The sequence below is a fragment of the Saccoglossus kowalevskii genome, chromosome 13 (assembly GCF_978046115.1).
Source record: "Saccoglossus kowalevskii chromosome 13, keSacKowa6.1, whole genome shotgun sequence".
Lineage (NCBI taxonomy): Eukaryota > Metazoa > Hemichordata > Enteropneusta > Harrimaniidae > Saccoglossus > Saccoglossus kowalevskii.
The window spans coordinates 20,377,600-20,391,665 of NC_140653.1; the positions used below are offsets into that span (position 1 = coordinate 20,377,600).

The window sequence follows — 14,066 nt, forward strand, 5'->3', positions numbered from 1 at the left end:
ATGTACGTAGCCAGTGACTTGTGTGGTGAATTACATGTACGTAGACATGGTGAGCAATCTGCAGCTCTATGGCCGCAACGTAATGTCAGAATATCCTAAGCGGCCAATAAAAGCAGCTAAACTGCAGCAAATTTTACCTGTTCATTTGGCACCATAAATAGAATTTTGGTAGATTTTTACATGGATTAAAAGTTGTGTGACAAATTGGCAAAAATAAAGCTTATGTCCCTACGACCATCGTAAAAAAATTTCTTTTCTTTTTTAATTTACTGTGAAGTGAGTTAACACATAATGTCTTGTTCCAGACTAGACATACGAGTTAGGCTATAGCATCCCAAGTAGTCCACATATGCTGCAATATATAGTATGGAATTAAAGACAGCATACTTTAAAGTAAGAGGCAAAATACTAAGTGGGATCATGACGAGAAATCAATTCTGTAGTAATGTCCAGACATTTTTTTTCACTGAGATTTGGTGGTGAACGCACATCCATACAAGTGAATGCATAGTGCAATCACAGAGCCATGAAACATAAAAGAATACCAACATGAAAGATATTTTCATTATAAAACAAATTCAACTCTGTTTTTTATTGGTAAAACATCATGGATAGGAAAATGTAACAAGAAACTTGAAAAGGACAATCATTTTTACACTTATTTTAAAATTACATGGGGGTGATAAAAATGCCTAACTTTGTAACTATCCTACCTAACTTTGCAATTAAATCCAAAAAGGCACAGCTATAAAAGTTAGGTTAACTTGAGGAAACAAGTACTCTTTCTATTTACAAAAAAACAAGCAAACAAACCACAAGTATAGATGAGTGGTTACACCCCTGAAATTAATGGTAGCTCCCATCTAGTTAAGGCAAATTATTATTCAAAGGACTGAACAAAGGAGTGAACAAAGACAACAGCACCAAAATTTAAGTTTTAAATCAAGGCTGCACAAGTCTTAAAAAATGAAATTTGTTGTCCTGTAATTTCATTGATTGCACCCTAAGACAGCAAATAACATGTTTAAACACAAATCCACACCAACTGAATACTGACAATTATCCTAGTGTCATCGTGCCAGGTGAATCCGCCATGATGAACTTTGACCCACTCCTGGAATCCAGCCAATCACATGGCTTTAATCAGTAAAAAATTCATCATAGGTCAATATCCTGGATACCAAAATTAAAATGACCAACTGCAGTAATCCACTAAAAATTGATAATACTTTTAATAAGTTTTTAATACTAATACATTGTAGAAATGACAATTTCTTTATCTTAACTTGATCTGTCAGAATGTCTGTATCAGGCAATGACGAAAGGCCTTTTATTTGGTGTTTTCACCAGTGAGGCGTTGCTAATCAACCTAAGAAAAGCTTAACAACAATTGAAGTGAAGACATTTATTTCAAAATTTGTATTTCAGTTAAACATTTGTCAAATCGTAAATATTGATACAAAGTACCTCTTTTCTCCAATCCAAACTGGAACATTGAAATTTGTGCTGTATTTTCCACTACACTATGTGAAAATTGGGGACAGTAACCCAATGTGAAATTGTTTCATGCAAAAGTTTATGTCAAGAAATATTGCATGAACAACTTGTAAACAGACTAAAACAACCAGCAAGGGTCGGCTGCAGTTTGTTGTTTCATCCATTTTTGTTAGCGAACACGCACCTAACTTCTAATGGTTATACAAAATAAACAAACATTGTTGTGTAATGATCTAGCACCAAGTAGCGATAAAACAAATGTCACACAAACATGTAGAATTTGACAATGCGACAACAAATGTACCAATCAATGTTGATTTGATAAATGTATCGACTCGTGCAATTTACAATCACATGCGAAAAGGGTAGGAGATGAAACTTGATGTTGTATAATACTACTTCCTAGTTTATAATCTGTACTTAGGATTGGAGGAAGTCATTTTGAATATTCAATACAATTATGCAGAGGTTGTGATTCCTGATGTGGTATCCACAGCAAATGTATCCGAGTCAGAGAACGCTGGCGATGATAATCGAAAAGATATTTATTACGAAGATTCACATTCACAAAATGTAGTTTCCTTTTTGATGAACACATGTCATACTACAGCTGTTTAATTCCAATTTGTTGTATGGCTAGCAGTAGCGTAAATAGTCCTGGAGATATGCACACACATGCTATGGCAGATATTCCTCTTGTCAATTAGATACACGCACTGATTACTCATGTATAAGTCCACACAAAATAGATCACCAGGGTGACGACAGAAGTTCCAGCACCAAATTGTTATATGATGTGATGCAAGTCGCAAAAGATCCACAAGTTAACTATGACACATAAAATTGTCCTTACACTGCTTAAACCTTTGTTCATTTTCTGAAATTAAAAAAAAAAAAGATTTCAGACATTTTAGTTTCATGGTATTTAACTTTAGTAATTATTGTTTTTAACAAATGCTGTTTTCAAAGCCATATCGCCAACGTGGCTAGACTGATCATGTTAAAATTTTACACATTCCGGTACATCTTGTAACACATCTGCACATACATCTTTTTCAAAATACGATTCAAGATAGCTAGTCGTAATTTTCATGCTGGAAATGCATTATGAATGTCATTGGCAGAATAAAGAAAGGAATCGCACAAATAAACTGGCTTCTCTTTGTATCATGTCTGTCACATGAATGTAAATACATATCCAACAATGTGAACAGTTTTTCTCTGATCATCAATGAAAAATGATTTGTAAATACTACAGTGGAACACTGACACATTGCTGTTAGCTTGACGTACTTTATTGGAGATGTGCTTCAAATAGAGTAATAACAGCAACATTGCAATGCACAAAATAATCTAAACTATATTTTAAATGCATGTGGAATAAGGGGATTCAATACATGAATATTTCCTTCAGAATTCTGAAAATCTGTTCGTGGCTAGATAGGAGATTTTTGTTTATTGTTACTGATTAAATATTTGCTGTCATATGAATATCGCTATAGTTACATAACAATTCATTTGTAATTTCGACAATTTGTGTATTTGCGCCTTTTCTATCACAAACAAATATTCAATGATTTATACAATAAGCTACGATCTATGACAGATAAATTCTGATGAAGGTCACATTCCTGAGACATGTCAATCAAACTCATTTCTAGCCAATGGCATTACAATGCTTGAAAAAATTACAAAATAAAGAAGATTATCGCTGTATTCATAATACACTCATCGCAAAAATTACTGTAACTCACCTCCAGAATGTATAGAGGGCGGCATTCCAGCTTGTTGGTTGGCCATAACAGCAGCTAAATGAAAAAAGGAAATTCTGTGTTAATAAACAGATACAAGACTAAACTAGATGGATAAATACCAATATTTATATGTCACAGGGGAAAACAATTATGTAAATATGAATAATCACAGGATTATAATTTTAAAGATTTGTATTATCAAAAGTGAAACTGCACCCAAAGTACAATGCATTTCATGAACGCAAGAATTAGTTGAATATAAACATTTATAAATCATAATTTTCAAGCTACTAGACTAATCAGTAAGCTTTTAAGATTCATGGTTGTAAATTGGCCAGTGAGTGAAGATATTCTAAATGGACTTGTTGGCAATGGGCATTACCAAATGCCTTCTAGAGACAACAGAAACATCCTCTTTGACTATGAATGTCCATAAAATAAATTCAAGCCTTTATAAAATGTACGCAAACACAAAACAAAATGTTCTTTTTTTTTTTTTTTAATTCCAGTGATGACAAAAACAATATGTTTTCAATTTTTAGTTTTAGTTGAGAAAGCCAGGACACTTAAAAACATGCAGAATAAAAGGGAGCCTTCAGATTTAATTGGATCCAAAATTGAGAGCCAAATACAAATCTCTTTTAGCAGCATTTTCAACTTTTGGCATCATTTACAAAATGATTATGTATATTCTGCTCCTCCCCACATGAAATGGTAATAAAAATTAACAAACTTTTTATCAAAAACTAAAAGCAATATCTGAAACTGTATGTTTCAAAATGATGAGTTTTGTTTCAATGCCTCACACATTTTTTTGTCAATTTTGCATACTAGTAAAGTGCAGCACATAAAAAAAAAAAAATTTCTGTTTCTGAGGACGTTGATCTAAATAAACCTTTAATGCATTTATTCGAAAAGCATTATTGAATAAATATCTAGTATATTATGTGAGTTTATTACTCTATTGTGTACATACCATATGGGTCATAAGGTGGAGCCATTAGTGGATATCCAACACCAACATGGGTATGATGATGAGTATGTAGGTGTCGCAGCATAGGACCAGACAATTCATGATGAATTCCAGGTTCAAATCTGGCAGCATTCTCTTCTTTCTCCGGTGCATTTTCGGCGCCATGTGTTTTATGTCCAGCCGGTGACCGTGATGTTGGTCTTGCTGGAGAGACTGTTTTATTACGTTCCTCTGATGGCTGTCTTGGTTCCCCTTTGTGTGAACTGTAGTACTGAGAGGCATGTTGCTGCAGCAGCTCCAGTGCCTTGGTTGGTCGTTCAGGAGAAGAATGCTGAGATACCCCCGTATGCGGTGATTTGGATACAACAGAGTCTCTTTCTCTTTCTTGCTCCGGATTTTTCTCATCCGGCATGTGCACCTTCCACTGCGGATTGCCCATGTTTGGTGGTCCCGGATATCTGAACTCAGGTGGCAAATATGGTGAACCATGAAACCCAGCATGGGAAATTCCCATCATGGGATTCACCGGCCTATATGCTGGATGATTTGGATCAAATGGTACGGGTCCAAAATGTGGTGACTGTACATATGGATGCTGCATATAAGGAGGATAGCCTTCAGCAAACTTAGGAGATTCATGATGACCTTTTGGATCTAAACTGGGATGCATTTTTTCTTCAACACGACTACGTGGCCTCTCATCTTTTTTTTCTTCTATTTGTTTTGTCATATTCCCAGCTTCTTTCTCTGGTTTCCCATGCAACTCCTTCGCAGATCTTTCCCTCTTGTGGCCCTCATTTGTATTATCAATCTCTTTCATTTCCATTGACTCTCGCTCTCTTTTTTCCTTCTTTTCTTGATGCCTCCTCTGTTCCTCCTCAAATCTCTGATGGGCAAGAACTTTTTGTTGATACATATAGTGATGCTGCTGCTGTTGTCGGATGTCCTCTTGATGTCGCTGATCGTACAACACCCTTGGGTCATATATTTGTTCCCGGGTCACTGGTTGCGTGACTTGTGATTTCAATTCTATACTTTCAGCCATTATCTGGTGATTCTCACGCTGCTTCTCTTTCATTTTGTCCTTCATTCTGTCCTCAACGCATGGCCAGTTTTCGCTTTCACCAGCTTTACGTTCCTCATTTTTTAACACTGTTACATGTTCTGTTTTTATTTTAATCTCTTTCTCTGTCACTTTAACAGTCTTTTCCTGTGTTTTTTCTCGTTTTTCCACCCCCATACGCTCTTGTTCCATCCTATGTCTTCCCTGTTCTTCTAAAAACTTTTCATGTTGCTGCCTGTAATGAGGATCAGTCGCCATAAGATGCATATGATAAGTTCTGTTGTCAATACTATTAGCATAGCCCATGTAACCGGGCATATAGGGATACTGAGTATAAATCTGAGGTGGAATCATTTTTGGAGAATGAGTTGGTTGCTCTGGAAACGAGCCAGCAGCTGATGAAGATGACTGTCCTTCATCTTTTCGTGCTTTTTTATTTTCATTTGCATCATCAACTGAATCTTTTCTATGATGTTTTTCATTTTCCTTCCGCAGATATTTCAAACTATCGTCTGAAGTCCGTTTCTTACTCTCTGACACAGGAGAGTGCATTTTGGCAGTTAAATTGCTACTGTATGGAGCATACACATTAACAGAAACGTCATCTCGTTCTTTCCTCATTTCGTTATGCACGCTATGGTGCGTTTTGACTGCAGGTGGCTGTGTATCATCATTAAATTGATACGGATCATCACACTGTTTTGGGTTCTCCACCGTTGTGTCATCGTTCGCATCGGAAATATCAGAATAAGCCGGACTTTGGGCATCCTGATTGCTTCCAGCAGCGGCAGTGGACGTGATGACGTGAAGTGGCTCGGTTGGAGTATGAGAGTTAGGCGCTACAGCAGCTGTATTTGCACTGAGCGATGTTGGTCCCAAGCGATCATGTCTACGTACTCCCTCAATTTCTAATGACTTTGGGGTGCTAGTTATAACATGGGTGGCAGCAGACTTAGGAACGCTATCACTCGGAATGAGTTTAGGAATCTCTGGCCTAGTTGGTGCAACAACAGCTTTTGGAGGTTCGTTAACAACCGGATGTGCTGTGTATGATGATGACGATGGTATCGACTCACTAGTTTGCACAGGGGATGGACCTTTCTCATCATGACCCAGACTCATGATTCCAGACTCTGTCAAAGCTCGTTCCAATATATTAGTTACCTGCGATTTGTTTTTTTCGGTCTCTTGTTTTGAACGTTTTTCCTTAGTCTCTTTATCCTTCTCCTTAGAATGGCCAGAACGGTCAAGTTTATCTTCCCTGTCTTTAGATTTTTTCTTACGCTTCTTTTCTTTTAATGATGACATGGAAGGATTGACCATGGGTTCCCCCATGACAGTAGGTTTGGGTTGGATAGGGATTAACGGAGGACTTATAGGGGTAGCATGCTGGTTTGTAGTAACTGGTGTGATGGTAACAGTTCCTCCCGTCGTACTTGACGTGGCAAATCCGGTTGGGATGGCAATGAGCTGGGGAACAGGAGGGGCAGGAGCAATCGGCCGAGCACTTTTCAGTTTTGGTATAGTCTTTTCAACTTTGTTGCTTTTCTTTTGTTTTTCTTTTTCACTCGATTTGTGTTTTTCTTTTTCTCTTTTCTTCTGTCCCTCAGACTCACTAACTTCACCTATCCTAGTCTCCTCCCGAGGAGCACGAGACATTTTGTCCACGGCAATATTCGCAGGTAGCTGTACGCTACAAGGCTCAGGATCTTTCAACCCCGGTTCAGTCTTTATAGTTTGAATGACACTAGTGATGGTGGCAGCATGACTTGTAGGAACGGCCGCAGCTGGAGTGACAGTGCCAGACACGGTCACAACGTCTTTCCGAATATTTGATTCCTGAACTGCGCTTGCAACACTCGGTGATGACAGTGCATTCTCTACCATAGCCTGAAATTGCAATGTGTTGTCTTCCCCTGAAGTACTGACATGTTTCTTTATTTTTGTTTTGTGCGAACTTTGCAACTGCAGTAATGGTTCCTTTGACTTCAGTTTCTCACTGTGCTTATGTAATTTCACAGGAACTTTATCTAATTTGGACTTGAGATTTTTTGCACATGATCCCTTCTCAGTTTGTTTCTCTGTCGATTTGACAGGACTGTCCTCTTTGTCACTGTCTTTCTCTTGTTTAATAACAACAGTTGCAGCATTCTGTTGTTTATTTTCAGCACCTTTTGACGAGTGTCCCTTAACTGTGGTATTTTTTGAATTAGAATCAGAGAAATCGTATTCACTCTGTGATGTGATTTTATGCTTAACGTTGACCAACACCATGGCAGTGCTTTCCTCGGATGAGGAAGATTTTGACTCAGTGTCAAGTTCATCTCCACAAACTTCACTTTTAACAGTCACAGAATTAAGATGTGCATGAGTCTGATGATAACGAAGTCCATTTATATGTTTATATTTCTTTCCACAGTTTGGTTCTGGGCACTCGATAAGCTGAGGCGAAGGAGGCATTTCATTATTCACTGCCTCACTCGGTGTTTGAGGTGTCGTGGGCGTGCCACGAGAGTTAGATCGCATGCGTTTAGTAACAGATCTTATGTCATCATAACTAGAATTCAAATCTAAATCCAAAGGCTTGCTTTTCCGTTTTCCTGGTCTTTCCATTCCATTTGTTGGTGTTCTAGAACCAGAGGCACACCCTCTTCTCCCCTTTCCATTTGAGTTGCGTAATTTGCTGTGTATTGACGATCGAGTCTCAGTATAGTTGCTTAAATCACTCGTACCAGGAGTATTCGATGAAGAACGTCCTCGTTTTCCCCGACCACCACCTTTTGGAGTTCTGGTTTCTATATCACTAGTGGGAGAATCACAGAACCTATGTAGAAAATAACAAAAAATGTCATTAGTATAATAACATTATGAGACAAAATTCTACCTCTGAAATATTCTGCCACTTAAATTTAAGATAAATAAATAAACACTAAAAAATATATGAAATAAAAAGCAACTGTAACTGTAAAATTCATTTTTTTGTATCATACCGCCCCCTAGTGATCAATTATGGAAATGTTTCTATCATGGCACGAGTTCTTTTTACTCTAGGCCTTCTCGGCAGGCATTTTCAGTAAAAGGGATGCACTTTAATGAACTGGAATGTTCCATAAAAGCTTTACTTACAGTGGTTTCAAAGTGACATTAACAGAGTGTATTATTATACATATATGCTATTCACATGTTGTAAATTGCAGCTAAATTTTAAGTGTTGGGTTGTTTTTATTCCTGGCAAATCACATAAAATTTTGTTACATATTCAAAATTCAGTTGGGTGTTTATATTTGCATGAACCAAATTGGTTTGACAAGGTGTTTTGATAGCTCAATTATTCAGACTTCAAATAGCTTTGTTTTTGTCAACCAGTGGAGAGGGTCGGGGGTTGCAGATTGGGGGGGTCGTTGTATAATTACCTTGGTGGTGCCCAGTCGTGTCTACTGCAATCGAGCAACGTTCCCACGTAGGTTTTGTTACGCCATGTTACGTTCACAACAAGCACTCCTACAAATCAAAAATAGAACAAAACCTTTAAGTTTGTTTATGTTTTAAAACATAAATTGAAAGAAAAAAAGAAAAACACCGAAAATGAAAACATAAAACAAAATAAAAAAAACTGACAAATAAAACGACTGCAGAATGTATTCCAGGATGTCACTGTATAAGGAAGCCATTAATGTGAGGAGAGATACACACATGATTATTAAAAATATTTCAAATTAATGTGTACTACCGGTAATTTACTAATTAATTACAATGCTAATTATATCTGTATAGAACAAAGAATTAGACCCCAAACAAAAGCAGATTAATAACTGCTATCTAAAAATTGTAAATCAGTGGCTGTAGAAACATAATATTTTATGAGTTGGCCTAAGGAATATTACTCATCATAAAGTATCAATGAGTGTGTCTGACAAAAGGAGCTGTGAATAAGATGAAGAGGTATATAAAATATTGAAGCTTTCATATCCATTCATCTTCTGATTCACCTGCATTGTTCATGTCTCGAGTCTTTTTTTTGCGGGGATAGAGAACAGGAGGGAGGGGAAGGGGGAAAGGCACCTGGAGAGGGAAGAAGAGAGGGATGGAATAGGGCGAGTGGAGTGAAAGCGATGGAAGGGCAGATTGGATTGTTTAAATTTTATCAGTGGATATTGATGGATGACATAGTATGATACGTTTATACCATTTACAGTTGAAAATAATTATTTAAAGAAAAATGAGGAAACACAATTAATTTTCTAAATATCTGGATTAGGAATTTAATGAAAATATTCATGGAGTGCATCAATTAAATCGAAAGAACAGCCAGTAAGGTTTGGATTTCCACTCAAATCACCTCCCATTGTGGTCTTAGTCGTAGTACAATAATAACAGAAATCTGTGGAGTAGGAGAACCCAACTACCGAGAAATGCAATACGTTATGTTATCATTCCTCATCCTAATATTTAATTTATAGCTTGGAACCACTATGATATTCTAATTATTTCTAGAATATAAAAATCATTCGTACATTTTTATCCAGCTTAGAGAATATTAAATTGCCTTGGGGAGTTGGTTACACTGCTGTTCTGTCTCATTTTCATTCTCTTCTTGTATTTCCCCCCGCATTCACAAATTTAAGAATTCGCATCCTTGCAATCCTGAGAATTTAGTAGCAATTTAACGAGAAAAAATGTAACTTAAAAATTTGAGTCAAAAAAAGAAGTTATCAGACATAATATATATAAACATTGCTACTCATAAAGTCAGCAAAGTGCGGGAGTGCATATAAAATATTTGTTTTCACTAGTAAATGCTGCAGAAATTATATTACCATGCAGCTGCAAATTTAAATTGAGTTGAGGGGGGGCTGCCGTGCTGCAAGTTCAAATATAAATTATCCGCATGTAATTAAAAATGTCGATATAAAAGTAGCTTGGCAAATACTGACAGTTATTAATAATATCATGATATCCGCTTTCTCAAAGACCTTTGATTTTCTTTGTTAGAGCTCGACAAAGAATATGATAAAAGTGTTCCAGCTGCTACACAGCGTGTGCTGCAACAATGATGAAACCGTAAATGGACGATGGCGAAGTGAAAGAACAAAAACAAAAAACTTATCTCGCTTATAACCATCAACATCTTATCTTATTATAACATTTTTGAAAATCAATTAATATATCTCCTTATTTATGAAATTAAACGTTTGATAATTACTTCTTTAGTACACGTACACGCCCAACCCACGGAAATAAATACAAGATATATAAAGTAATATGTACACAATACCGAATAAAACCTGGACAACTCGATAATGACACAAAATATATTTTTAGAATCAATTCAACATATGGCAAATTAGTATGATGGTACTATCGTCTAAATTTTGACAGTCTTATGGCGATTGTCAAAAACCCAAGCTATAAACTGTTTTCAACCTAATATGGCGATTGTACCTACTGTGGGCACAGCAGTGACGCTATTGTCAGTGTCTATAGACAAAATTGAGTGCTTCAAGCGAGGAAATACACCATGCCAATCGGTCATTTACATAGCAATGTAGACTATAAATACACAACATTACGGTGGCGTCAAACTGTTGCAAACATCATTTACAAACTCATGCAAATTAACGATGTGTTGAAAGTCAGCAAGCTATTGCGGGAAAATTTTCAGATAAACAGCAATTTTAGTTATGCTATTATGACTGATTTATGTTTGGGCTGAAGGTTATTTTTTTCTGTAAACATCAACTTTAATATCTTAACACACCACAATATGAGCAAAATAAAGCCATTTGTAGGAATAGATTTTCTCATTCACTTTACAGAGATCTAAAATCAAAAATATATATTATTTTAACATCCAAAGACACATATCAAAGTATAGGTTTATAAAATGAACAAGAATTTGCAATTTTCTATTTTTAAGGTGGTTGAGCTCGCTGACAAAAAAAGCTTTAATTCCAATCAATTACCACTATAGCACATTCCGTTTAGTTCTATTAATTCTATATCTATTTATCAACTAAATACAACCGCATTATGACACATGCGATTGTCAGATGGTTTCAGTGGGATCTGGCGAAAGGATTCTGCTCTCGTCATGCAAACAACCGACAGTTGATGTACATCTGCACCAAATACTGTGAAATACTTTATTTTAGCTGGAAATAATTTTCGCTGAAAAGACTTTTTCGGTGTTTTGTATGGAATTTATTTTCACTGATTTTTGAAGAGTTGAATGTAAAAAATATGAAAAAAGGTATATTCGCTAGATTTTATTTTCACTTAATCATTCCTTTAGCAAAAATAGCGAAAATAAAGTGTTTTACAATAGGCTGAAAGCGTACACTAATGGAAAAGGGGGTGACTAGTGAGATTAATTTTTAAAAAAAAATACAATAAATGAGAAATAAGATATTAATCACAAGACATAAACAGTTTTAAAACAAATAATACTAAATTGAAAATCTCATCACCTCGCTTACCTCGCTCCGTTTCATGCCAAACAATTCCTTCAAGATTGACACTAGTACCCGGTTCGCAAGGTGCCAGACACTCTGGCTCCGTGATGGTTCCCATGTCGCTGGTTCCCACTGCAATATTCACCTGAAACAAAACAAACCAATGTTTGTTTGTTTATTTCTTAAAATTGAAAACCTAGCATTTGAAGATGAAGAACAATTTTCATTAAATTTTTTTTATTTCATTTAATAAATAAATCATTTTATAAATCCTATAATAAAGAAAAAAATAATAACTATGTAAAAACTACATGAAGCTTCAATAATATCAGCTATTTTTTCGAGAAAAAAAAACAAATAACAGACAAAATCATTTCCTTAAAAATTCAGTTAAAAAAAATACAAAAAATGGCGCTGGAGCACAACTCAATCATACAACAACAACAAATATTTTAAAATATAGTATAATTGACTATATCTCACATAAAGTAACACCAGAGAATTAAACTATTGATATGCCTATTTAGAAAAATGCAATTTTCTTAAGGCAATATTATAAAATGAGCCCATGATATTCTTAGCACAAAGAGAATTAAGTTTTCTATATAGCCTGCATCATTAAGTTCCCGCTGAAACCCTCCCCCCCCAGAGAAAGGCTTTTTTATAATCAAAGATAGCCATCCTAGCATAGTTAATGGCTATAGAGAAAGACTGATCAATGTTCTAACAGTATCATTACATTACATTCACAATAGATTACCTCAGATCGGTCAGTGTATATCGTTGCTGAAAACCAAGCCTGAACATCGCCATTATTGAAATTACAGCATATTTTAGCGATCTGAACCAGATAAAATATTAAAATATACAAGTGAAACAATTTTTTCAAGTCAACTATAAAATGGATAATTTTTATTTTTTTAATTTGCTTTTATTTAAAGGGGAACCGCTCAATCCCATGGATTGCACCAAAGAATCATGGGACACTATTGTTTATGTTGTTTACAATGTTAATCTACTTTTCGTTACCCATTGTTATTTTAATCCAGAAAGTAAACTTGCTGTGAGATTAGGCTTAACTGGAAGGTGCCCCTTTAAAGATAAATTTAAAATGTTATAAAACAGGTTAATAAGGCCAAAAACACAACTTATGTTGTCCTTAAGTCGGAAAATTGAAAAATTGGGTCGGTCAGATGGATTTTTTTTTTTTTTTTTTTTTAAAACTCGTGAAAACTAAGGGAATCGTAAATAGCGGAGGTATATGGGACAAAAAAAACGCGACCCGATATTTCATATTTTTCAGTTGGTCGCTGAGGACAACAAAACAATTTTTTTTTTGGCCTAAGCTAAGCACTTCATAGAAAGTTTTAATTTCATTAAAAATAATATGAATATTTTTTATTGAAATTAAAAAAAAAAAAGAATTCACATTATAGCCAATTTTCCATTTCAAAATACAGTTTATATAGACATTTAATGCATCAAACAATCAACACAAAGAAATTAAATATTGGTTAATGATTTTATAGCACCCTGCATTTTACAATAGTACACGGCTCTCTAGGGTACTGGTAATATTTGAAATTGTTAAAAAAGACTAGCAAAAAAATAAACACAAGACAACACTGACACAGAGTGGAAGTGATTGATAAAAACAAAAACAGCATTGTAAGATCAGCACTTCTACAGCTAACCAACACCAAACAACGACCTTATTAGGTCACAATCAAACAGTATCACTGGAGCAGAGAAAATCTCGCCTACCTAATTTTTTTTTTAAAAAAACTAATCACTCCTAAAAAAAATTTATCACCATAGGATCAAAGTGCACTTAAAAAAAAAAAGAAAAAAAAAAAAAAAAAAGAGGAAAAAAAAAAAAAAAAACCAACACAATACAGTAATATCATTTTATTGCTTTGTGGTAATTATGTTCAAATGAATGCTCAACTCCAACCATTTACTTAGTATGTTAATGTCAAAGAAAAGCTGCATCCAAGTCTGTACTCAAGTTCAAGGCTATAATGGTGCACCCTACATTCAAATTATGAAAGAAATATTGAATACATTTAATGCCATACACAATGGCAGTTTGTTGAGCCACCAAGCCTTTGTTGTCTCCAGTGTAGCCCTGCTGTCAGCATGTTCAAGTCATGTCTTTAATAAACAACGCTATGAATGTATTTTATGTCTTTATTTTCATCGAAGAGACCTGTTTAGACTACACAGTAAACTATATGTGCATGTTAAATAAAACATAGCGCTATATTTTATTTGAGAAAATCCAATATGGTGGCATCTCTTGTATACTCGGTATAGGGAGGTAAATC

General features: G+C 35.3%; 1 protein-coding gene across 7 annotated transcripts in view; it reads right to left on the reverse strand.

Annotated features, from left to right (window-relative positions):
• Positions 1–559: 559 nt before the first annotated feature.
• The window catches only part of LOC100366695 (zinc finger protein 608-like), a 36,341-nt gene continuing 22,834 nt past the window's right edge, over positions 560–14,066 (reverse strand). For 6 of the 7 annotated variants that reach the window (XM_085507042.1, XM_085507040.1, XM_085507041.1 and 3 more), the window contains 5 exons: positions 11,755–11,884; positions 8,701–8,788; positions 4,228–8,111; positions 3,252–3,305; positions 560–2,374 (listed from right to left, as the gene is read on the reverse strand). In XM_085507042.1, the coding sequence (XP_085363168.1) occupies positions 2,322–2,374; positions 3,252–3,305; positions 4,228–8,111; positions 8,701–8,788; positions 11,755–11,884 (4,209 nt within the window). In that variant the 3' untranslated portion in view covers positions 560–2,321. The remainder of the gene's footprint in view (positions 2,375–3,251; positions 3,306–4,227; positions 8,112–8,700; positions 8,789–11,754; positions 11,885–14,066) is intronic. The other variant, XM_078012705.2, reaches the window with a different exon arrangement.